This window comes from Pristis pectinata, chromosome 2, assembly GCF_009764475.1.
Source record: "Pristis pectinata isolate sPriPec2 chromosome 2, sPriPec2.1.pri, whole genome shotgun sequence".
Classification (NCBI taxonomy): Eukaryota; Metazoa; Chordata; class Chondrichthyes; order Rhinopristiformes; family Pristidae; genus Pristis; species Pristis pectinata.
Window position 1 is genome coordinate 132,140,882 of NC_067406.1, and position 26,920 is coordinate 132,167,801.

The 26,920-nt window shown below is 41.3% G+C and overlaps 1 protein-coding gene across 1 annotated transcript in view; it reads left to right on the top strand.

The window, feature by feature from the left end:
- Positions 1 to 26,920, top strand: part of LOC127587115 (chondroitin sulfate N-acetylgalactosaminyltransferase 1-like) — a 121,844-nt gene that overhangs the window by 27,908 nt on the left and 67,016 nt on the right. Inside the window, exon 2 of the mRNA XM_052045333.1 lies at positions 16,807 to 17,597. Coding sequence (XP_051901293.1) covers positions 16,955 to 17,597 — 643 coding nt within the window. The 5' untranslated portion in view covers positions 16,807 to 16,954. The remainder of the gene's footprint in view (positions 1 to 16,806; positions 17,598 to 26,920) is intronic.

Genomic DNA, 26,920 nt, shown 5'->3' on the forward strand with positions numbered 1-26,920 from the left:
TGGGAGAAAGGAATGTGGGGGGTTAAGACGACAGTTGGAAGGGGCCAGCAAGATAATTGTCAACATGTCCTGGTTGTGTGTAATGGTCTGTTTCCTGTTGTGTTTCATTCTGTACCTAATAAAACCATTGGAGGAGGAGATTGGTAATCTGGGAGAAAGTAGGTAGAAGGCACAGCAGAATAGGACTGGTGACTACACCAGACCATTTGCTGATTTTGTTTTAAATTGGGAAAACGGGTTGGTCCTTTTGGTCGTAGCCATGAAGTGCAGAGACCTCTTGGGCCTTAAAAGGACATGCACAGTTCAAGAGGTTAGCAAAATTCGATTCCGTGGTTAAGTCACAAAGATTCTTGCTCCCCTTTTGCATCGGGAGTTGGTTTCAGCGAATATGTATTTCCTGGAAGCTGTGAGGGTGATTGCAATATTTGCCTAAATGCCCCTGCTTGCCTGATGCTGCTAAGATGGTCACAGTGTCCCATCCAGCAGTTTGAGGGCTAATTAATAGCCACAGCAAAGGCAGAGGGAATAATGGGGAAGAATAGGAGGAAGAAGTTGGAATAGCTTTTTGAGTGAGTGTGAGAGAGAGATGTCTGTATACTGCAGCTCAATGACTGATGTTACAGTGACCTTAGTTCTTAAGTGTAGTCATCATAGTCTCACCAAATTCCTATTAGCCTTGTAGATAAATGCCACTCCCTTGGGAACCCTTTTGAAGTGGAGGTGGAGCATTGTGGTGAGAAGGGCTTTTTTAAAAGAAAAGTGTCAGGGGAATGACGTAGCGTTGCTTGACACTGGATTTCACTGTGGACCTTATGGTTAGGATCACGGCTTCCATACCATTATGAAGCAAACATAAGATGTAGACAAGTTTCTGTGGGTAGCTAAATTTGAGGACGGTGCTTTACAGAACTTCATGGTTTATGGAGTCATAACCTTCAGTGAGGTTGAAAAAGGCCATAGTATGGCTCTCTGTGTTTCTCTTGGAGTTGTCATAAATATCATGTCCACTGGGCCTGCTAGGTGGCAATGCAGTTAGTGCATTGGAAGCCTGGTGTAAAGGGTAGAAGGAGCATGCTACCTCACGAGCTGCCCATTCTGTCATGCACCACCAGCAATGGAAAAATCTGAAGTTTCTTCCCTTGGCACCAATGCAACCAAGGTGGAAGCAAGTCTTCCTCAATCCCAAGGGGCTGCCCAAGAAGTAGTTTTCAGAATCCTCTTTCTTTTCTGTCTGGGATGAAGTTTAAAATATTTACATAACTCCCAATACTGCTTATCTTTTTTTCTCGTGATGAATGACTTCTCGCCAACCCACGATGTGATACTTTGCTTCATTTTTAGCAACGTGCTCTCCCACAGGTTGACATCCAAGTGCAAGGTTTGGTTGTGTACCCAGCTAATCTTAGAAAGGAGCCATAATATCGTTCTGTTTTGTTGCAGGGATAATAACACTGACCATTTATTTTAGTGTTGTGACTGGAAAATAATAAAGTTTCCCTCAATTTGCTGGTTCCTGACAATTCAGCTTAAGAATGACTTGATTCCATTAGTGAATCCTTTTCCTTTCATACTCACCAAAGAAGCCTTTTGAAAGAAGCATTTGAAGACTTAATTGGTTCATGGAACAAACCAAAACTGATACCATGGGATATTTATTTCAAGTCCTTGTAGATTATCTTTTCATTTAGTCTTGGGATATGGGCATCCCTGATAAGCCATTAAATGTCAAACATCGCATAGAAATTCAAAAATTAAGTAATTGCGCATGTATTTCTAGAGGTGCTAACATCAGTTGCCAATGTCGTGTGGTCCCTTCATTAGCTGGATTTTGTATCAAGTGCTGTTTTTCTTTGTGTTCGGCTCACCCAAATGCAGGTGAAGTGCAACACCCAAAATTTATCTCCAGCAATATTTTCAACCACGCTGGTTCAAATATTGACTGGTACTGTTCACTCAGTTTCTACCAATGCAAAAGCTCGGGTACAGTTACCATATACCAGCTTAAGAACCATTTAGACAGACACTTAAATAGGCAAGGCATAGAAGAATAGAATCCTAATGCAAGTAAATGGGATTGCCTATTGAGCAAAAAGGTTGGCATGGACATGGTGAGCTGAAGGGCCTGTTTCTGTACTGTACAACTCTGATTCAACAGTTGTATTGGTTAAATGCCAGACACGTTTCTCCTACGTTCATAGGCTGCAAAACTCTCTGGGAAAACAAACCTCAAGTAGATTGATACAGGTGGTTTCAGTAGACTGTTCCACAAAGTTGAGTGGCCTGAAATTCCAGAAGAAATCCTCTGAATACTCAACAGAAATGAGTAAGGAACAGGAGACAGACATCTGGCAAAAGAGATGCCACCTTGTTCACTCAGACTTTGCAGGGAGCCAGCATCTTTTGCAGGGGCAATATCTGTGCTGGCTGTCCTTCTACAAGGCACTGCTCACTTGCACGTGTGATCTCCAGAAAATCTCAAGTACAAGTTTGTGCTCCTCTCAAAGTCAAGGTCCCAGAGCTCATTGAAAACCTAGTCTTAATCACTGCTGCATGAAGGTCAAAAGCTGTCCTGGTGGGAAACTTTTTGGAGCTAGTAGGGACACCTGACGGCATTGCATGGTTCCCCCAAAGTCCAGCCATTCGGGGGGATCGCCGTGTCTTTAACAGACACCTCCTGGCATCTTCTAGCTAGAAGTCCCCTTGCATAAGGAGGATTCCTCCTGTGCACACTGTCCTCTGCTCCCATTGGGAGTGTTCTGCAGTCGTCTTCCCCTCAGCTACTGATGCATTCGCTCCGTGTGATCAACACTCCCCAGTAGCTGGCAGAGTGCTCTGGGTATTGTGAGCTTGTAAAGCCTGCTTCCTGAGACCAGAGCTTTAAGGACACATGTTAAAATCATGAGAAGTTCAACAATTAGCCCCTGAAGCAGTAATGTTACACCTGGAAGTCCAACAGCACTCTTTTCAAATGGTGTCAACAAATTTTGCTCTTTTTCTTCAAAGAAAAAGCTTTTACAACACCATATTAGGAAGGTTGCTACCACAGCTTTATTTAAAGGAGCACTGTCTATTTTTTTTCAACCATAATGTCTGGCTGAAGTTGCTAGTAGAGCAGAAGATAAAGTAGTTTCTTTTTAACTGAAACATGTTCTTGAACCACTTGCTTCTGTGATGCTTTGAAGTCCCAGGTGTGTTGAATTTTTTTTTGCATGGTTTTATCTGCAAAATTGCCAGATTTATTAGGATTCAATTTCAGAACTTGCTATAGTGGGATTTGAAATATTGACTAGTAGGTTGCTAGCCCAATTCTGACTCCTGACCTAGAATCATTCACTGGAGAGAGGCCTCTGCCACAATCTTTTGCAGAGATTTCTGGCATTAGTAATGCCAAATGATAACAGAGGAAACAAGAAATAATTCTTGTTTTCTTCCAAAGAACTTTGATCTCATTCTTGAAAAAAATTCAGCCACTTCTTCAGTGATCTCTTGCAATGTTTAATCTTTGTGTTGGATCTGCAGGATTTGTAGAAGTCACAACACGGAAACAGACATTTAGTCTGACCAATCCTACACTTAAGTAAATAGCTCAAATTGCTTTTACTTTTCCCATTCCTTTTTCATCATCAAATTTAGATAGGATAAGTCAATGAATGTTGATTTTATGGTTTGTGATTTTTATGACTAACCTTGAAAGACCCTCCTTGATTTTTGTATACAGCTTCTAGCTCTTTCCTAAATCCCTTGCTTTTAATCTGGTGTCTAAGGCCATTCATTCTGGATCTTTCAACTTGCTTATACCTATCTTGTTTTATTATTACACAATATTTAAATATATCAGTTGTATCCTGCCACAAATTGTTCTCTAAGAAAATATTTTTTTTACGTTATCTTTATTCCTTCCTTGTGAATCTGTATGGCAATTACAGAGTAGATGTGGCTAGGCTGTTTCCCTTGGTGGTTGAGTCCAGGACCAGAGGGCACAATCTTAGAATTAAAGGGTACAGGTTTAAAACAGAGATGAGAAATTTCTTTAGCCAGAGGGTGGTGAATTTGCAGAATTCCTTGCCACGTACAGCATTGGAGGCCAGATCATTGGAGGCATTTAAGGAAGAGATAGGTAGATATCTAAATAGTCGGGGTATCAAGGGATATGGGGATAAGGCCGGAAATTGGGGTTAGAATAGTTTTTTTTGCGTGCCCCCCCCCCCAAATTTCTTATTTCTTTTTCCCTTTTCCTCGGAGCAGACTAGATGGGCCGAATGGCCTACTTCTCCCTTGTCTTGTGATCTTGCGATTCACTAAAACAATATTGTCCTTCAAAAGCATGGAGCCCTATGCTACCTAACTGTTAATTCCTATTATATTTTAATACATTCATTATAACTACCTGGCATTGGTATTCCAAACATCTTGTGATTTTTTTTTAAATTAGTTTTTTTAATGACTTTAGCTTCTCAGGTTGATATCATCAGTGCACTTCAGAAGTCCTCCAACTAATAATTCGGTTTCATCGAGAAGCATTGGTGTTTGCAGGACCAAACATTCTTCACAAGGTTGCAACGATGGCTTTGTGTCCCCATTCACTTCTGGGATTACTGTAGCAGTCCTTGCCCTGGGATCTTGTGGAACAGAATGGGTTAAAGCAGTAATTGCTTCCCTGCTTTGAGGGAAGGCTAGTGTCATTGATGGATTGGAACTGAAGTTTTGAATATTGGAATTGTTGGGTAGGGAAAGTAGAAAACCACATTTGGAAATCATTTTGTTCCAAGGTAATAAACTTGCGGGAGAACTGGGAGAAAAAGCTGATTTTATGATAACTTCTGTTAACAAATAATTGGCATTGGCTTTAAATTTTCCAAAGCTTGTTACGCTAATTAAAAATGGCACACAAGTAAAATACGATATATTTAACCATTTGGTGGAATCAATTTAATAACACAGAATGGTTAATGTCATGATTTTTTAAAAAAAATGTTAAATATGTATAACATCTGTGGAGGAAAAAGACAGTAAGTGTTTCAGATTGTGACCCTTTGTCAGGAATGATAAAGTCACGAGTGAGTTATGTCTAGCTGAAGCCACAAATGATATAAAGCATATGTAATTCCATGTGTTGTCTGGCTTGTGGATTTCTTTTCTTCAGTAGTTTTTTTTTGTTTTTGAGCAACACTTTTCCCCTGGGTACAAAAAGAAGAGGGAAAATGGTTCCCTTCACCTGGTCTGTCGTCCTCCTCATTCTAACTGGGTGTAAATGTCAGTCCCAGCTGGAAATCTGTATTCTGTTTCAATGCTCCATTTGGAAATCAATTTCAATGCTGGTTCAATTTTCAATCTGGTAAAAGGCCACAATTTTATAACATGTGATATCTGTTAAACTGGAGCAGAAAAGCTTTTCTGCAGTTGAACTAAATGAAGCACTTTAAATCTCTATAGAGATCTCTGCCCAATAATAGCAAATGTGGGCAATAACTGCCAGTGGACCACTGGATGATAAGTCCCAATATCTTTGACATTTCCTCACTTGGGTCTGTGACTTTTTTGACTGTTAGCTGTCCCACTGATTCTCTTTTTGTTGGGGAAAACTTTACAAGCCAGATTCAATGCACATCTTTCCGTGCTGAGTGAACTGCTGTGAACTGGAGATGGACTTCCCCTTTTCTGTGAGTGTTTGCATTTAGAAATAGTTGTACAGAATCATTTAGTGTTGTTGAGGATGTTTGGCTCTGACAAACAGCAAACCCATTCCACTGAAGTAAACTCCCCAGGCCAAAACTTCCATGTGGCACTGCACTCATCTGTATTGTTTGGATTTTGTCTTTCTGGATGTCCCAAGATCACAAAAATTAAAAACAAAAACTGAAGGTGCCATTCAAACATCAGAGTGGAAGGAAGGATCCAAGGGATGCTGCACTGTCAAGGAGCAGGCAGCTTTTCCACTTTCCAGAGATGTATCCACTCTTCACTCAATCCTATCAAATCAGAATAAAGTCACTTACACTGTAGGAGTATGGTCTGCCTGGGTTTCCTCCGGGTGCTCTGGTTTCCTCCCACATTCCAAAGACGTACGGGTTAGAAAGTGGTGGGCATGCTATGTTGGTGCCGGAAGCGTGGCGACACTTGCGGGCTGCCCCCAGAACATTCTACGCAACAGATGTATTTCACCGTGTTTCGATGTACGTGTGACTAATAAAGACATCTTATCAATTTGTACAGTTTGTGTTTTCCAACACATTGTAAGGCTGACTCACCTCAAACTTCATCCACTGTAGTGGGGGGGGGGGGCAGTTAGTTCACCATAAATTTGCCTTTCGTGGTCTAGACAGATAATCCTACTACCTCTGAGAAACAAATGTGATTTCTCCATTCAACAAACAATCTATCTGCTTGTACTACACTGTGATTTCTTCATTTATGCATTCTGACCCTACTTGCAAGTAAGTGTACTGTAGGCTAGTTTAACAATGAATCTCAATTATTTTGCGTCCATTGCAAATATTATGACTCTGTGCTCTTGTTTCCAGCAAGAAAATGCGATTATCTGAACCTGTCACAGTAACAACACAGTTCAGGCATCTCTACTAATGGGAGCAGTTGTAGAAATCAACCAGTACACTTAAAGCCTGCTTTAACTGTCTTAACACTTTTGCATTGAGGTTTCTATGTGACTTCCAGTCAGTTGTGCACACTGCATTTGTTCTATAAGTGCCTGCAAAGATTCTACTCTGCAGGTGACCTGACTGTCTTCATTGTTCACAAATGGTTCACTTTGGCTGTGACTGCCTCAGTTGACAGTCATTTCTCTGTGTATAACTAATACCAGGTCTGTGAGCCACTGAGGGAGGAAAATATAGGTTCATATTTCTGGGTGGAAACCCTTCATTGGAACAAGCCACTGTGCTTTTCCAGCATTTTATGTCTGAGTTCCAGCATTCACGGGTTTTCCTATTTCTTTCCACTGTGCTTGGGTGTTTTGCCAACTTTCAATATTTCAAACATTTGTGTAGAAATTCAACCACTTTGATCATCGGCCAGCAATTTACTCCCCCCCCCCCCACCCCCTCTCCCAAGCTCCTAAATTGCATCAGATTAATGGATTGGGAATAGCGAAGTGGCATCTCTACCCTGGAGTCATCAATGAGTCTTTAGGGTCAAATGCTATGCCAAAGCAGTGACTATAGGGCTCCCTTCTGACTGCATACTTTTAGCCGTGAGGTGGAATAGTTTTACTGAACGTGTTGAATTATCATTCTTGAGCTGTACATAAGAACACAATGCACAGGAATACAGAGTAGTGGACTCTGCCAATTCCATCATGGGCATAGCTCCCTCCACCATAGAAGATGTCTAAAAGAGGCAATGTCTCAGGAAGGTTTATTTTGTCATGTAAGTCGTAAATAATTTATGTTAATTTAAGTTTGTTAACTTGTGTTTGTCATGTTTGTAATGCACTGTGTTGCTGCTGCAATAAGCTAATTTTCATGGCATTTATACCCTGGGTATGTATGCCTTTGACAATAAACTTGATAAGAATATGACAGCTGGAGTAGGCCACTACCCGCAATTCAATATGATCCTGGTTGTTCTTGCCCAGGCCTCATCTCTGCTTCTGCACTGGTTTCCCCATAGCTCCCAATCTCCTGATAGAGCTGTACAGCACAGAAACAGGCCCATCAGCCCATCATGTCTGTGCTGACCATCATACCAATCTATACTAATCCCACTTGCCTGCATTAATTACATATCCTTCAATGCCCTGCTCATTCAAGTACCTGTCCAGATGCTGATGCTGTTACTGTTCCTGGCTCCACCACCATCTCTGGCAGCTCATTGCAGATACCAACTACTCTGTGTGGAAAATGTACACCTCGGATCCCCTTTAAACCTCCTCCCTCTCACCTTAAACCTATGCCCTCTAGTTTTAGACGCCCTCTACCATGGGAAACAGGCTCTGGCTATCTACCCTATCTCTCCCTCTCCTAATTTTTTATACCTTTATCATGTCACATCTCAGCCTTCTTTGCTTCAGGGAAACAAACCCAGACTATCCAATCTCTCCTTATAACTCTGGCCCTCCAATCCAGGCAATGCCATAGTGAATCTTTCCTGTACCTTCTCTAGCTTCATGACATCTTTCCTGTAGTGTGGTGACCAGAACTGTACACAATACATCAAGTGCAGCAGAACCAACATTTTGTACAGCTGTAACGTGATGTCCCAACTCTTGCACTCAGTGCTATGGCTAATGAAGCCAAGCATGCTGTACACCTTCACCACCCTGTCTATCTGTGCTTATCGTTTTTAGGGAACTATAAACTTGTAACCAAGATCTCGCTGTTTCACAACACTCACCGGGGTCCTGCCATTCACGGTGTATGTCCTGACCTGATTTGACTTCCTAATATGCACCACTTCACACTTGTCCGAGTTAAATTCCATCTGCCATTCTCTTGCCTACTTTCCCAGTTGATCTATATCCTGTTGAAACCTTAGACAACCTTCTTCGCTCTTTGCTACACCACCAATTTTTCTGTCATCTGCAAACTTACTAATCATTGCCATCTACGTTCTCATCCAAATCATTAATCTATATGACAAACAACAGAGGGCCCAGCACCGATCCCTGCAGCAAACCACTAGTCACAGGTCTCCAATCTGAAAAACAATGCACCACTACCACCCTCTGTCTCCTACTACCAAGCCAATTTTGTATCCAATTGGCTACCTCATCCTGGATCCCATATGTTTTAACCTTCCTGGCTAATCTACCATGCTGGACCGTGTCAAAGGCCTTGCTTAAAGTCCATGTAGATGACATCTAACATTATCAAAAAAAAAAGTCAGATTTGTGATATTTGGTTTCCCCCACACAAAGCCATGCTGACCATCCCTAAACAGTCTGGCCTTTATGAGTGCAAGTCAATCCTATCGCTCAGAATCCATTCCTATAAATTTTTTTTCCATCACTGATGCAAGGCTCACTGGCTGACGTTCTCTGATGCCCTTAAATAAAAGCACAGTATTAGCCATCCTCCAGTCTTCCTATACCTTGCCTGAGGACAATGAAGTTACAAAATCTCTGCTGGGGCCCCAGCAATCTTCCTTCTTACTTCCCGTGACCTCATATGACATAACTTGCAAAAATCTTACAAAGATTTATCTGCTTGCAGAGGGTGCTGACTCTCAATTCCAAAAATTCAATGCCCTTTGCAAGAAGTTCCTACACAGAGAAATTGAGGAACTGTCTATGCACTGAAGTTAGTTCCTCAACCAAGCAATGGAAAGTTCTGACAAAGGGTTGGTGGACTATTTATTCAAAATTGGAATAGAAGTAAAATCCCCTTTAATTATAAATTTAATCAAATATTTGTACACTCCAGAATAAGCAAAGTAAATAGTTGATGGTGGATAACGTGGCTGGAAATGTTATCCTCTCTTGGAGGGCAGTGTAGAAGGAAGGATTCAATCAGAAGGAATGTGCTTGTGCCTCACTTCACAGTAAAACATTTTCTTTACTTTTGCATGTGACTCAAAGCCACGCGACCCTCTTTGCTTTTCTGCTGGGATTCAATCACAATCCCTTCTTAGTAAATTATCTTGACACAGCTTCCTGCTGAAAATGTCTGAATTGAAAGAGTGTGAAAGTCAGCATGGCATTTTAAAACACCAACTCAGATGTTGGATTTCCCTCACTGTATCTTTCTCGCTCATTTATCCCAGGAGCTCTTAGTTACTGGTGAGCCAGTATTGTCTCCACTCTCTGAAGTTATTAATACTAACTTTATTTTTGTTTTTATGCATTGACTAAACAAGGTCTACATCAGAGTTTGTAGTTCTTGTGTTGTGATTGTGCCACTTCAGGCTAACCTGTGTATCCTGGTAATGTAGTACTGACTGACCATGAAAAATGCCAGGTAGACAATTTACCCTGCTCTCTCCTGATATGGAGAAAGTTCAGAGGAGGGTGTAACGTAGAATGGATAGCAGTTTTAAATCAAAATGAAGATGTAACAATAAATTAATCCTTTTATTGGGTTTTATTAAGTCGCTTCTGTTATAAACCATATAAATTTTGATTGTGTTACATCTTTTTACAAAAAAGTAATTAATCAAATTTAGCTATCCCCAGGGCTGAATTGGTGGCCACAAGAGGACATAGGTTTAAGGTGCTGGGGAGTAGATACAGAGGAGATGTCAGGGGTAAGTTTTTTACTCAGAGAGTGGTGAGTGCGTGGAATGGGCTGCCGGAAACGGTGGTGGAGGCTGATACGATAGGGTCCTTCAAGAGACTGTTAGATCGGTATATGGAGCTGAGTAAAATAGAGGGCTATGGGTAAGCCTAGTAATTTCTAGGGTAGGGACATGTTTGGCACAGCTTTGTGGGCTGAAGGGCCTGAATTGTGCTGTAATTGTTCTATGTTCTATTGTCTTTTGAGGTTTGGTTTGTTTAGAAAATATTTATAGGTTTTCCACATTTTTGAGGTGGTTCTGCAAGCTAAAGTACGAGATTTTGTTTAGTTTACCTTGGACTTTACTCAAGTGATGGTTTAAAGTGTTCACAGGCACATATAATCTGCGCCTCAGAAAGGAGGCGTGCTTTGTTGCAGACTCCTGCTTCCACACTTAAAATTTTTTTGACAGCTGCACAGGAAATTCTGGACATTGTTCTCCAGGAAATCTAGAACCCAGTTAGCCTTGCTCTTTGCAACTGTCAGTGCACATCTACAATAGTGCTCCTTCCTGTTGACTTGGTTAATAGTTTCTCTGCACCGCACACCACCTTCAGCCAAGTAGGCACAGTAACTTTATGCTCTTAATCAAGCCAAGTTCTTTCCATGGCTGGGCTTGAACAGTGTACCGTGGAGCCTGTGTGAAACTCTCCATTCTCCTGCTGGCCCCAGTCACATGCCCTCCATCTGTTGCCTTCACAAAGCCATGAATGTGATCGTGTGTTTGGAGATTCGTAATTTTGGAAGTAACTTATGACTGAGCAGGTTTAGGCTATGAATGTTGGTCTTGGCAGTGACACCCACATCCTGTATGTATGAATAATAAATTCTACCTACCTGTAGCACAGCGTACTAGAGTTCCAGTGTGTAGTGTTAGCATGTCATCATTCTTTGTTCCCAAAACCCTTCCTTCCCATTTAAAGCTTGTCTCCCCTGTATAGCAGGCTCTCATACTAGCAACCTAAATGCATTCAGTCATCTAGAGGCTGCAGAGGTGGCTCTGTTATTACTGCAAACATTGTTCAAATTGGAATGCATTTTAATCTTGATGTCAAAATATTTTAAACATTAGGAACTTGCACTTTATGGAAATTCTTTTGTTCTAACTGCTCTAAGAATGGTATAATTCACCATTAAACTTTTGCTGATTTATTTTAATTTTATTTTGTGCATTGTTAAAGAACCATGATTTGTACTTTTCTAATACAGAGTTAATGTTTTCTAATTGGCTATAATTGGAGCTAATCTTGTAAATATGACATATGGCTAGGAGCCCTGTGAAAGGAGTTCCTGGCAGACATTTGTCGATAGAATGCACAAGTGAATTCCTGTAATTTTTGATAAAGTGGTTTATCCCAGTTATCTATCTCTCTGTCCAGATCTTGCATTCTGTATCAAGAAAGAGAAAAAAAAACTTGAACACGTAACTTACAAATGCAACCCTACTTTTTTTATGCAAGGAGGGAGGGTGTGCCTAGAAACTACAGATCATTTAGCCATGCATAAGCAGCTGAGAGAATGATAGAAATTGTTGCTAAGCAACTGTTAACAGGGTACCTGGAAAATAAGCCAGAAATTGTATGGATTAATGAAAGAGAGATTACTGTTTTTCTCCTGCATGGGTTACCTAAAACCAGGGCTGAGGGTCTCAAAATACGTCAGCCATTGGGGACCGAGATGAGAAGAAAGTTCTTTTATCTAGAAGGTAGTGATCCTTGGAATTCTGTGCCCATAAGGGCTGTGGAGGCTCAGTTGCTAAGCACATTGAAGACAGATCGAAGAACTTTCAGCTGATAAGTAAATCAAGAAGGTTGGAGTTTGCACAGGGAAGTAATACTGAGGTAAAAGATCAGCCATGATTTTAATGAGTGGAGGACATGAGTCTGAAAGGCCTGCTCCTGCTATCTCTTGCATCTTTTATGTTTAAAAACACTGAGCATCAAATGCTTTGTGATGTCCCAATGTTGTGTAGAAACTGTTGCACAGTAGAACACTAATGTATCCCCAGCCAGCTCCTACAAACATTAATGAGACAAGTGACAAATAATCTGCTTTGGTGATTTTTTGTTTTGAATCAGAATAAATATGGAGATCTCCACTGCTCATCTTTTGAACAGCATGGAGTCTTTTATGCCCACCCAAAAGGTTTGGGTGGAGTCTTTGAAATCTCATCAAAACACCAGTCAGGCTGCAGCACTCCCTCAACACCACACAGATTTGGTTAATCTAGATTATTTGCTCAAGATTTTGGAACCTTGGACCTATGACTCCAACTGTTTTATTATCAGGCTACAGTGGGCACCAATGACCCACATTAACTTTTTTAAAAAAAACTTTTACATAGCATGCATTATGGAGAAGTTTATTAATTTCTTCACTGATGTGTCCATTTTGCTCCCAGTGTCTTACTGAACTGGTGCACAGAAATGTTATGGAGGAATGATGTTCCTCTTGGAATTGTAATGAAATATAAGAATGAAGCATTGATTTCTTAGTGCAGGTTAGATACCAGGATGCTTGTTGTTTGTGTAATTCTTTGATTGCTATGGCAAGCAAGAGAATTAAGGTTCATACAGGAAAGTAACACTGAGATGAGAAATCGGCCATGAATGGTAGAGCACAAGAGGCTGGTGCATACACACTTTGCACTGCAGACCATTAATTTCAGCTCAGCAAAGGTCCATGTGATAAGTATAACAGCTGAAAAATAGACCATGAATGATAAATACTAATTTGGGATATTTGGTATTGGTTTATTATTGTCACTTGTACTGAGGTACAGTGAAAAACTTGTCTTGCATACTGATCATACAGATCAATTCATTACACAGTGTGGTTACATTGAGTTAGTACAGAGTGCGTTGAGCTAGTACAGGTAAAAACAATAACGGTACAGAGTAAAGTGTCACAGCTACAGAGAAAATGCAGTTCAGGTAGACAATAAGGTGTAAAGTCATAACAAGGTAGATTCTGAGGTCAGAGTCCATCTCATCGTATAAGGGAACTGTTCGATAGTCTTCTCACAGTGGGATAGAAACTGTCCTTAAGTCTGGTGGTATGTGCCCTCAGGCACCTGTATCTTCTACCTGATAGAAGAGGAGAGAAGGGAGAATGACCCGGGTGGGTGGGGTCTTTGATTACGCTGGCTGCTTTACCAAGGCAGCGAGAGGTACATAAAGAGTCCATGGAGGGGGGGGGGGCTGGTTTCCATGACGCACTGGGCTGTGTCAACAACCCTCTGCAGTTTCTTGCAGTCCTGGGCAGAGTAGTTGCCGTACCAAGCTGTGATGCATCCAAATAGGATGCTTTCTATGGTGCATCGATAAAAGTTGGTGAGTGCATAAAGTCTATCCTTTTGGTTAATAATTTGAAGCAATTGCTCTGGTGTTAGTTATGGTGCTTATCTGAACATTGGAACAACTTAACTTTCTTGGTGAAAATGAGAAGGGAGTAAATTGAATCAAATTTGTCCACCGGCAGTCAGACTTCCTGTAGATGTCACACTCTCTATAAATGACACTTTTTTTTGTAAGTGTCAGATTTCAAATATCACACATCAGGTGTCACATCCCAATTTAGCATCTATTTTAACACTGTGAGAAGCCCCAAGGATATCTGCTAACCACATTACATGCTATACTATTCCATGTGCATGTAAATATTTCCCAAGGGAAAGAATATAATGAAACAGTTCCAGCACATTGGCACAGTATGTAGCTGTCCACTTGTACTAACAGTTGAAGTTGATGTTGCTGGCTGAGAAAGTAACTGCTGCTGTTAATTTTTTGACATTTTCTTTATATTAAAATTTCACTTGTGCATGGGATGGCAATTTGTTCTCTAAGCATTTTGAGCATTGAAGTCTGCTTTTGAAATTTGGTTCCACTGAAGTCAATAGAACAGAATTTTAAAGTAAAGTTCAAGATTTATATCTTACCATAACATTTTGTTAAGTGGACTTCCTACTCACTATGATTGGGAAAAATTCCTGAACAAGACAAAATGAGCAGCAACCAATTATTTGTCTTCAGTATGTTCCCTCCCATCCCCTCTTCCCACGAGGTCCTTAAGCTTGTGTGAATCTTTCTTCCATGTACTTAGCTTTATACCTCAATCCTCAGACATTGTGTTCATGTACAGTCATTAAATTCATTGACTTCAGTGGTCAAAATTGCTGCTTCCTCTCAAATGCTGCTTTCTCTTAAAAATTCCCCAGCTCACCTTTTTAGCTCCACCCGGAATAGCAGCTCTGCTGGGTCACTTTTGTCCCTCCTGCACAGTCCACTCCCATCTCATTCTTCCTGTGAACATCCGATCTGTGAACAATAGCTCATATCCCTTTTCTCCGCCAAAAGAAAAGAGCTGGTCATTGACTTCAGGAAAGGGGGCGGTGTACATGCACCTGTCTGCATCAATGGTGCTGAGGTTGAGAGGGTTGAGAGCTTCAAGTTCCTGGGAGTGAACATCACCAACAGCCTGTCCTGGTCAAATCACGTAGAAGCCACGGCCAAGAAAGCTCACCAGCGCCTCTACTTCCTCAGGAGGCTAAAGAAGTTTGGTTTGTCCCCTTTGACTCTCACCAACTTTTACCGATGCACCACAGAAAGCATCCTATCTGGATGTGTCACGGCTTGGTACGGCAACTGCTCTGCCCAGAACCGCAAGAAGCTGCAGAGAGTTGTGGACACAGCCCAGCGCATCACGGACACCGGCCTCCCCTCCTTGGACTCTGTCTTTACCTCTCATTGTCTTGGCGAAGCAGCCAGCATAATCAAAGACCCTACCCCACTGTGATAAGACTATTGAACAGTTTCCTTATACAATGAGATGGACTATGACCTCGCGATCGATGTTGTTGTGACCTTGCACCTTATTGCACTGCACTTTCTCCATTTCTATGACACTTTACTCTGTACTGTTACTGTTTTTACCTGTTACTACATCAATGTACTTTGTACTAACTCAATGTAACTACTGTGTAATGAATTGATCTGTACGATCGGTTTGTAAGACAAGCTTTTCACTGTACCTCGGTACAAGTGACAATAATAAACCAATACCACTTTGCTTGGGCTTGCCTTTGTTCACAATCTTCCCAAGTATTCCACGTAATTTGCATTAATCACTACTACATAGAAATGTCACTTTAATGAGGTGGTATTTACGAGTTTGCCTGATTCTGCAGTGTCTCAGGTGATTACAAACGCAAAGATACTTATTGCAGTACAGATATGGTTTACATATTATTTGCACAGTTCTTTAACCCTAGCCTGCCTTCTCATTATAACATAATCACAATTTTACAGCTATACACAAAAGGCAGAGGGGTTTGCTCCAAATTACATCACCTTGGGTGGACATATTAATACTTTTTCTTCAGCACTTCAATCTTGATCATTTTTTTGCTGAGCATTTTGATTAATATACCACCGTCCTTGACACGTGTCAAGTTGCCTGGATTGGCAAAGGCTCCTTCAAGCCCTCCCAGCACCGAGACCAGTGCATCAGCGGTGAAAGGGCTGACCAGCTCTCAGTACCTACTATTTTACTGGCTCTTGTGTCTGGTCATTTAATGTTGACAAAGTCACCAGGTCAGTTAGCAAAATGAAGGTGTTTTTTTTTTAAATTCCCAAACCATTGGACTCCTTAGAACTCAATATTTATCATTCCAAATATTTTTAATTACACTGCAGCAATGAAATTAAGTTGCAGCCTTTCGTATGTTATTAGACTGCAAATGAATGGTCTATGTGGCTAAAGAGAAAAGTGTCAAATCTTACAGAAAGATTACAGTAATTGTTTTTGATAGATGGCTTCTAAGTGCTGCAGGCAATACTTGATGCACCTGAAAGCTGTAAAATTAGTGCAATGTCACTTAATCCCAGGGCCTTCAGTCTTGCCCATCTTAATCTACCAGCACTGTGGTAATATTCTAGCCCAGAGATGTCAAATTTCCACCATGAGAGCTGGGGATTTTAAATTCCATTAATTAAATAAAAGGCAGAATTGCAACACAGCAACATAAAACTATTTCACTGTTATATTTTAAAAAATACTCATCTAGTTTACAAATGCCCTACAGGGAAGTAAATCTGTGCTCCTCATTAACCTGGCCTATATGTCATTCCAAACTGCACCAATGTAGTTGACTTCTCACTGCCCTCTTATCTCAAGAGCACTGTGGGTTGGACAATAAACCGAGCCTTGCTGACAACATCTGTACCTCATGAACAAAAATATAAAAAGCTAGATTGTATTCCCATGATTTCAGAGAGTTGGGGTAATTTGAATGAGATGTTTAAAATGATGAAGGGATTTGATAGGGTAGTTATAGAGGAACTATTTCCTCTGTGTTGATGGGAGAAATTTATAAGCAAAATAAAAAAAGTTAAAATTGATTTTGCTGGAACATAATGAGACAGTATATTCGAGCCTATTAAATCCTGGCTGGTAAATGATGTAAAAACAATAACTACATTTTATTTTGTAAGGAGAAAAGAATGCATTAAAGTTATCTGAATGAATTTTTGATTTGGGGTTTGCAGTGGGTATTGATTCAGTTTTGTCTTTGTGCTTTCAGGTTGTTGTCTCCCAGTAGCCACCAGAAGAGGAGCTTTGCTTGAAATGAGAAGATTTGTAAGGACTAAAACATTTAGTTCAGAGACTGATGGTGTTGCTGTCAAATCATTCAGGACTGACTAACTGGACTGGCGCTCCAGAAAAACAGGATGTGGTTAAGAATAATGCGAAGGGGAACGCCGGCATGGATTTGGCAGTTTGCCACGGTATTGGTTTTTCTGTGCAGTATAGTCTCCTTGTTGTACATGCTGGCATGCACTCCAAAGGTGGAAGATGGCCAACCTTTGTTGCCTGGGGTGAGTGGGCCAACTGGGAAAGACAATTTTCAGGTGTTGCTTGAGGAGCGCGAGGAACAACACCGTAATTACATCAACAGCCTGAAGAAACAAATAGCACAACTGAAGGAGGAACTGCGAGAAAGAAGTGAGCAGCTGAAGGTTGTACAGGATCGCTACGGCGACTCACTGGGAGGTAATTTTGATCGGAGCAGTCTGGTGAAAACTCAAGCCGATCTGTTGGGATTCCTGCACTCTCAGATCGACAAAGCGGAAGTCCATTCTGGTGTCAAGTTGCCGACGGAATATTCGGTGATACCGTTTGAGAGCTTCACCCTCCAGAAGGTGTACCAGCTGGAAATGGGCCTCACCCGACATCCTGAGGAGAAACCAATCCGGAAGGACAAACGGGATGAACTGGTGGAAGCTATTGAGGTTGCACTAGGAATTTTGAACACCCCCAAAGATGGAGGAGCAACAAACCATCGGATGCGTGCAGCTGCTGACTTTATTGAGGGTTGGTTTGTTCATTTTTCTACAGTTGATTTTTCTGTTCTCACATTGCAATGATCTGAGGTAAAATAGCACATTGTCCTTCAAACATTTAAACCTAAGTTTAAAACCACTTGGGTAGATGATATCAAAGTTTCCTCTTCATAATAGTTTTAAGTGCCCTTCGTGTTACAAGGTTGGCTGTTCTTGTTCTATTCCCTGGTAGCTTGTTGACCCATGGCGTAAAGGCAAGATCAGACATCTTTATCGGTCAGACGTACATCGAAACACAGTGAAATGCATCTTTTGCATAGAATGTTCTGGGGGCAGCCCGCAAGTGTCGCCACACTTCGGGCGCCAACGTAGCATGCCTACAACTTCCAAACCCGTATGTCTTTGGAATGTGGGAGGAAACCGGAGCACCTGGAGGAAACCCACACAGTCACGGGGGAGAACATACAAACTCCTTACAGATAGCAGCGGGAATTGAACCTGGGTCGCTGGCACTGTAATAGCGTTACACTAACCACTACTGTGCCTGCTGGCATGGTGTGGTAGTGTATTAAAATGTATCAATGCATGCTATCACACAAGAGTTTGCCCCTCCCACTTTCTAGGTTTTCAACAGGCCCATAATTGAATTACTGCTGGTTGTACAAAAATCTGAAGGATTTTTAGAATATAGAATTTCTTATTCTGTAATGAGATTGAAAGATTACAGTAATCTTACATTTGGTACTGACTCCTCTCTCTATCACTCTGCTACAAGCTGAGCCCTGTGTATACTTGTTATCATCCCCTGCATCCTTCTGCCGATGATCCAAATGAGGCACGACTTCTGGTCACTGACCAGTTCACCCTTCCTAACATCAGTAACTTTGTGACTGAAGGTCTTAATCTTAAGGTAAAACTTCATTTTGTGAACAATTGAAACTACAGCTACTGCTTTGATCTACCCTAGTTTTGTACTTCCCCCTCTTCTGGCTTGAGTAAGCAGGACTTCATCTCTTGACCTGAAACGTTGACAGTCTGCTTTTCTCCACAGATGCTGCCTGGCCTGCTGAGTTCTTCCAGCATCATCCTGTTTTTTATCTAGATTCCAGCATCTGCAGTCCTTTGTTTCTCTAGGATTTAATCTCTCTGCCCCTTTCCTGTCTGGTATTTGTATCCCTACTTTTGAATTTTATATTCAGGTGGTTAAATACCTTTTCAGTGGTTACAATGGGATATACTCTACTTCAATAAAATCACACATTCACAACGAGGTATGTTTTAGATGGGGGAAAATAAAATCCTTAAACTTCCCAACACCTGCTTGTTGAACCTGGCTAATCTCTGGGACATTGACATGAAATGTTCTGTTTAAACAGTTCCTGCCTGACAGCATTTCTAAAAGCTCCATAGAACAAAACTCTGACGTAAGGAGTCGCTCTTTTACATTTCACACAGAGGGTGGTACATATCTGGAATGAGCTGCTAGAAGAGGTGATTGAGACAGGTACAATAATAACATTTAAAAGACATTTGGATAGAAAGCTTTAGAGGGATAAGGGCCAATCGTGAGCAAATGGGATTAGCTCGGACAGACATCTGGTCGGCAGGGACTCGTTGGGCCAAAGGGCCTGTTTCTGTGATGTATTACTCTGACTCTAATACAGCTCCATTGATAATCAAAGTGAAAGGAGATCAGACCCACATCTCTCCATCTCCCTTGCTGTTCTCACAGTTTGTATATCCTCTGAACCTAGGTTTGCTCAAAGGACATAGGGATGCTACATTATTTGTCAATTTCTGGGACTGTGGGCTCAAACTCTTTTTGTACCACCTTGTTAGTGTTGATACAATTAGCCACTCTTCTGCCAGGCATTGATACAAGGTCCATAAATTGAAAAATAGTGAGGTTACTTATAGTGAATTCTACAACTTTGGGCAACTTGATTTCTGTCTGTAAGATAAGAGATAAGATTTCTTTATTAGTCACATGTACATCGAAACACACAGTGAAATGCATCTTTTGCGCAGAGTGTTCTGGGGGCAGCCCACATGTGTCGCCACGCTTCTGGCGCCAACATAGCCTGCCCACAACTTCCTAACCTGTACATCTTTGGAATGTGGGAGGAAACCGGAGCACCCGGAGGAAAACACGGGAAGAACATACAAACTCCTTACAGACAGCGGCTGGAATTGAACCTGGGTCGCTGGCGCTGTAATAGTGTTACGCTAACTGCTACACTACTGTGCCTGCTTGGCTGAACTTGTTTATTGTTTTCTTGTCCCTTTTACTTCCTGGGAGTGGAGGACATGCCCAGCCTCACCTGCCGGGCATGTTCTCCCACTCTGCATTTTGCAACTCCCACATTCTTTTGCTGATGCTTTCACTCTCCAACTGCTCCCAGTCATTCACTGACCAGATAACCTTGTTTACAGTTTACCTCATCTGAAACAGTCCTCCTCCCCCACCCTCCCTGCAGCTCAAGCTTTTTTTGTCTACCTACCTGTTTTGATGAAGGATCTTCGATCTGAAACACTTTTCTCTTCCCACAGATACAGCCTGACCTGCTAAGTATTTCCAGCAAATTCTGTGTTTTAGATTTCCAACATTTTTTTGATTTTAGGATGTAGAACAATACAGGAACAGGCCCTTTGGCCCACAATGTATGCACTGAACATGCTGCTGAATTAAACTAAATCTCTTCTGCCTGCAGCGATTCGTTCTCTTGTAGACAAATTTGCGGAATAGTGTAGGGGGAGATTTATGCTCTGCACGATGCTTAAATATGGAGGAATCCTTTTAGTGTGATACCATTTCCTTTTGTTAAACCAATGTCTGTGCTAATGCTGGGACTTGGCTGTGTTTCTTCCCCCAAAGCTCCAGCTTCCAGTGCTGTCATGGGGCAAAGCTAAGTGTGGCACCTCTGCTCCACCAGTGAACTCCTCATTGAGTCCAATGGGGCAGGACAAATTTTCATAGGCTTCCAGCTCTCTGCCTGGGAAGCCCCTGTCTGGCAACTGAACTGGCACTGGGTTAACCCTGGCATAAGTACAGTAGTCCCTGTCCAAATGAATGGGGAAATCTCCCAGCAGGAGAAAAGAGAGAGGAACTTTTTTAATATAAAAATTATTTGTTGAAATCTTTTGATATGTGCATGTCCTTCTGTGTTTTAATTAAAACAAAATAATTTTTAAATTTTTTTTATCTTGACAGTTCCTGTGTTTTGAAAGTCATAAATATTAAATTACAGTGCCATCTTTGACAGGTGGTGAGTGTGTGGCAGGGCCTCAATGCTTGTCAAAGCCATTTTGTTAGTGCAGCAAGCTGTCTGCACTGAGACCCCCATTATGCTGCCCTTAGCCTTGCCTGAGTGCTTGGAGCTGCACTCCCTGCAGAAAGCCGTTACCCTGGGTCATACTGGAGAGAACAACTTGGGCCCGGGCATGTGGCTAGTGACTGTGAGCCAACATGAAATCTGCCTCAATACAAGCACTGTATCCATTTCTATTGGATTTCTTGCAGGCTTGTGCTCTGCATCACCATTGCTTCCAGTCACATATCGCTATTAATTTTCACATACGACACTTTGGCACATCATGTGCACTGTATAACAGTGTCTCTGCTGGTGATATGTTGCAATTGCACAATGACAACATTTACATAGGGAATTCTCCAGTGTAAATATTTACACAGGAATTTACAGTACAAAATAAAAATAGCAAAATATATTATACTGAAAAGTGACCAAGTTGTATCTCCGTGGGCCAATTAAGGAATTCCTAGCTCACTAACCCTGCTTCATCTTGTGACTGCAGTTAATCTTAATATTGCAATGCATGAGAAATGTGCCATGTGTTGTGGTTTGAACCTAATGTGTATTTTATCTGTTATGCTACCAATTGAGCACTCCAAGGATGTATGAAAACCACTAATTACTAATAGGAGTAAGAAAAATACTAACCATATAACAGAACATAAACAGAAACCAAAAATGTTTAAAATGTATGATTCTGTATTTCAGTCCAGCTGCCATGTTGGTCTAAGGTGGGTTTGAATTCTTTATCCATGAACTTGTATTTCTAACTGAATGAAGTGTTATAAATAAAGCAACCTTATCAAAAAGAAAATCTGAGGTAGCAAAAATAAGAAAACAACAGAGACTTGGGATTGATTTTATTTTGTTTGTTTTGAGAGCTGAGCCTGTTTTGAAGATTTTCCCAAGAGGTGGTAATGCCATTTTGAAGTAATTTAAATTCATTGCTTTCTCTGGAACTTAGTAATTTATTCCTTTGATTTAATGGATAAATGAGCTGTTGTTTTTAATCATCCAATTAGCGCATTTTGGAATGAAGAAATAATACTGTTCACATTAGCAACACGTAAAGGTTATTCCTAAGAAGTAGTCCATTGGACATGTTGCTTTGGCCTTTGAATTGGCAATAATTCTTTTACAAAGAGATGAAGCGTACCTCAAAATATTTGCTGATGAAATTCACTCCAAATTAAAGTCCACTTTGTCAAAATACACTCATTTTCAATCCTGGATATAGCTCTCTGAGTAACCAGGAGATGGAGATTAGATAGTGAACCTTCCCTTTGGCTAATTGTAGCTATTTTTAACTTGGATTAATTTGGCTCTTGTTATCATTTTCTTCAATAGTTCGGGCTCCTTCAGATAAAATGCTGGCTAATGACGTATGCAAGATGTTCGGCGGAAGATTGTGTGACTGTTTCTAGAGTGAGCTGAAGGGCTCTAACTTTGGTGTCAGTTTTACAAGTACGATAGTTTTAAGAGTATGATAGTAAATGAAGTTGAAGTGGTGAAACAAGGTTTCAAATCTCAAGAGGTTTTCCTGCCTTAAACTCTAGAATGTAACAATGTCAATAATTCATTTAACATGTTTAATATTGTGCACACAGTTTATAAATGTAACTCTTACTTCCTGAAAGATTATTCTGTCACAGCTTGTAATTCTTCTGTCATTCTTAATCATGGTCAATTTATGGTGAACCTAAGTTAATTTTAACCTGGGTTGATTTGTTGTGATTTGACCTGATTGGCTTATTGCTTTTATGTCATTTATTCCTCCTTGCTTTTCTCCGATCAACATCTTGGGTTGGCTGTAGATCTTGAATATTAACCAATGAAAAAGAATGTAGCAACTTCAAACCGCCTTAAAATAAAGGGTGCTTGCACTTTATTCTAAAGAAACACAGCACAGGGAACTTACTCAACCTTGTACTGGAAGTGCCTAAAATTGGACGCTCCTGACAATACCGTGTGTCATTGTGTATTCCAAAAATAAAATGCTGCAGATGCTGGAAATGCAATGCAAACCGGAAAATACTGAAAATACTCCAAAACAAAAAAGCAACGTACAACATGGAAACAGGCCCTTCAGCCCAATTCATCCATGCCGACCATGGTGCCCACCAAGCTAGTCCCATTTGGCCCATATCCCTCTAAACCCTTACTATCCATGTACTTATCCAAATTTCTTTTGAATGTTGTTATTGTACCTGCCTCAACCACTTCCTCTGGCAGCTCATTGCGTATACGTACCACCCTCTGTGTGAAGAAGTTGCCCCTGAGGTCTCTTTTAAATGTTTCACCGTTCACCTTAAACCCTATGCCCTCTAGTTTTTAGTTCCCCTTCCCTGGGGAAAAAATCTGTGTGCATTCACCCTATCAATGCACCTGATGATTTTATACACCTCGATAAGGTCACCCCTCAATCTCCTATATTCAAAGAAATAAAGTCCTAGCCTATAACTCAGCCCCTCGCATCCTGGCAGCATCCTTTTAAGTTTTCTCTGCACTCTTTCCAATTTAATGATGTCTTTCCTGTAATAGGGTGGCCAAAATTGTGCATAATACTCCAAGTGCAGTCTCACCCCAACACCTTGTACAACTGTAATATAATGTCCCAATTCCTATACACAATGCCCTGACTGAAGGCCAGCATGCCAAACACCTTCAGCACCCTGTCTACCTGTGACAACACTTACAATGAACTATGTACTTGTACTCCTAAGTCCCTCTGTTCCACAACACACCCCAGGGCCCAACCATTTACTGTATAAGATCTGCCCTAGTTTGACTTCCAAAAAGCCATTTGCCAAACCTCAGCCCACTTACCCAGCTGATCAAGATTCCCCCAGTAATTTTTAAAAACCTTCTTCATTGTCTACGATACCACCTATTTTAGTATCATCCACAAACTTACTAAACCATGCCTTGTACATTCACATCTAATTCATTTATGTAAATCATGAACAACAAAGGTCCCAGCGCCGACCCCATGGCACACAACCAGTGACAGGCCTCCAATCTTCGATTATCAACAACCTTTGACCATCACTCTCTGCTTCCTACCATCGAGCCAATTATGAATCCAGTTAGCCATCTCTCCCTGGATCTCGTGCAATCTAACCTTCCAGGCTAGTCTGTCATGCAGGGCCTTGTCAAAGGCCTTTGCTGAAGTCCACAGAAACAATGTCCACTGCCCTACCCTCATCTATCCTCTTGGTTACCTCTTTGAAGAACTCTTCAAACAGTATCTGTGGGGAGAAGAATAATGTTTCAGAGTGCTTACACTCCATGCGAATAGTTCTATTGAAAGATTATGATGTTGAATGATTATTCTGTTTCCCTCTCCACAGCTGCTGGCAGGTCTTCTGAGTATTTTCAGCATCTTGAGTTTACTTTACAGTGCAGTGCTGGATAGGGATCTCGCTAACTCCTGTTACTTCTATCCTTTGCCCCCCTTCTATTATCCTCATCCCCAGATTGTCTGACTCTTCAACACTACTGCCACCAACCCTGAACTCCTCAAAAGAGGCCCCAGCCTCCACCGTCCCATCTAAGTCTTAGATGCAGCACCCTGCCACCATCCTCCCAGTTGCAACTGTGTCTCTAACCATTACTGTCCCCAACACCCTGGACCTGGCTGTTCATAAACGCTGTACAATAATGGAGGCATGCCTTTCGTAGCTTGCACCTAATTCTTGATTATGAAGTGCTTGGCTCTTTAATAGGCCGTCCAATCAGTGGAATTCCTTTTGATGCTCTTCCTTGGCCCTTTTAAAGTTTTCTGGAGTTCTCATTAATACCTTGGTGGATCCATCATTTCAGGATTGTAAGGGAGTACATTATCCTACACACTATGGAGGTACAGATGCAGATGCTGGAACTAGGAGCAAAAAAAAACTGCTGGAGGAACTCAGCGGGTCAGGCAGCATCTGTGGAGGCAAAGGGACAGTCGATGATTCAGGTTGAATCCCTGCATCATCCTACACACTATTATTAATTGTGTAACACCCTTATAACAAACTCTCTGATTTACAGTGACTGACATGGGGAAGCTTTCCAAGTACAGATATGGTGTGATTTCTTTATCATACATCAAATTTCTGCTCTCAGATGCTGTGTGGAAATTTTCTTATCAGACAAATCAAAAAAACAAAGATAAGAAGAATCTTCAACCCAAAACTTTACCCTGTTTTTCTTTCCATAGATGCTGGCTGACCTGAGTGTTACCGTCATCTTCAGTTTTGTTTTTAAATTTCCATTTACAAAAGAATTTAATTGAAAATGATGTATTATTTCTGGCTAATTGGCTGATAAAATAGATATTTTCTACTGTCTGTTTTATTTTTAAAGATCTACTGCAATTCTGGTCTCAGTCTGGCAGTCCATATAAAGCACAGGGATGTGGATAGAAAACATTTTGGATGGGTACATGGACAGAAAAAGTTTAGAGGGATATGGGCCGAACACAGGCAAATGGGACTATCTGGGCTAGACATCCTGGTCAGCATGGATGAGTTGGGCCGAATGGCTTGTTTCCATGTTGTTTGACTCTGAGAACAGCCTCTATGGTGATACATGGTGAAGGAAAGTCCCATCAGGTTTTGTAGAATAAATGTTGGGTTGGAATAAAATCAGATTTTTGCCAATTTTCATTTGCTCATGTAACGCAGAGCAAGGAGATGTGAGCCAAACAATCCACTCAGAAGAATCTTTCTAATTAATTAAAATATTCTCTGCCATTTTGTTGACTCTCTACCTGGCCAATAAAGAGTAAAGAATTTGGACCCAAGTTTAACCCTCATCATTTGATGAGCTGGTGCCTGTTTAATAAAATGGCTGTGAAAATGCTGGAGAGAAACAGCAAGTCAGGTGGCATCTTTGGAAAGAGAAACAGTTGATGTTTTGCATCCTAGACCCTTTATCAGAACTGTTTTTATTTCGGCTTTCCAGCATCTGCAGTCTTTTTACTTTAATGAAATGCTCATTGTGTCCCTATCACATCCTGGCCATGCCAGTTTTTGGTAAAAGTGCCTACCAAAGGCAGCTGGAGGTGACCTGTGGAAGTCAGTGTCTCCTGAGGTTAGGATTGGGACACTATTTGATCTGGAGGTTGCATGGTTCAGACACAATGCAACACTTGCTGGTGAAACCTGACTGCAGGTGGGAGTCGGTGAGCAGGAGTAAAGTCATCCATTTTAATTCATATTGTCCAGGATTGGGAGTGCTGCACTCGTGGGAGGCAGAGGGCAAATCGAGGCAAAATGCACCTAAATATCCTGGCAATTTCTATTGCTTCAGGGATGCATGAGATGGTTGGAGGAATAATTGAAGGGAAATAGAAATGGTTGGGGCTGCTCAGTTACAGAAGGCATCTCTATCACTTCAAGACGTGAGTTACATTGGTGGAAACATTTTAGGCAAGGTACTGCTGCCTTCATAATCAGAAAGGTAGCACTTCAAATCTAAATAAAATAGAAGAGAATTTGACTCACCAATCCCACACAGACTGCAATCAGTGAGGATAGGCAGCAATACCTCCTGTACAATTATTCTCAACACTAGTGCCCCACAAGGCTGCATCCTCAGCCCTCTACTCTACTCCCTATACACTCATGACTGTGTGGCCAGATTCTGCTCTAACTCCATCTGCAAGTTTGCAGATGATACCACCGTTGTTTGAGATACGGCCTACAGCGATGAGTCGGAGTACAGGAAGGAGATAGAGAACTTAGTGGAATGGTGTCATGACAACAACCTTTCCCTCAATGTCAACAAAACAAAAGCTGGTAATTGACTTCAGGAAAGCGGGTGGTATATGTGCACCTGTCTACATCAATGGTGCTGAGGTTGAGAGGGTTGACAGCTTCAAGTTCCTGGGAGTGAATGTTACCAACAGCCTGTCCTGGTCAAATCACGTAGATGCCACGGCCGAGAAAGCTCACCAGCACCTTTACTTCCTCAGGAGGCTAAAGAAATTTGGTTTGTCCCCTTTGACTCTCACCAACTTTTACCGATGCACCATAGAAAGCATCCTATCTGGATG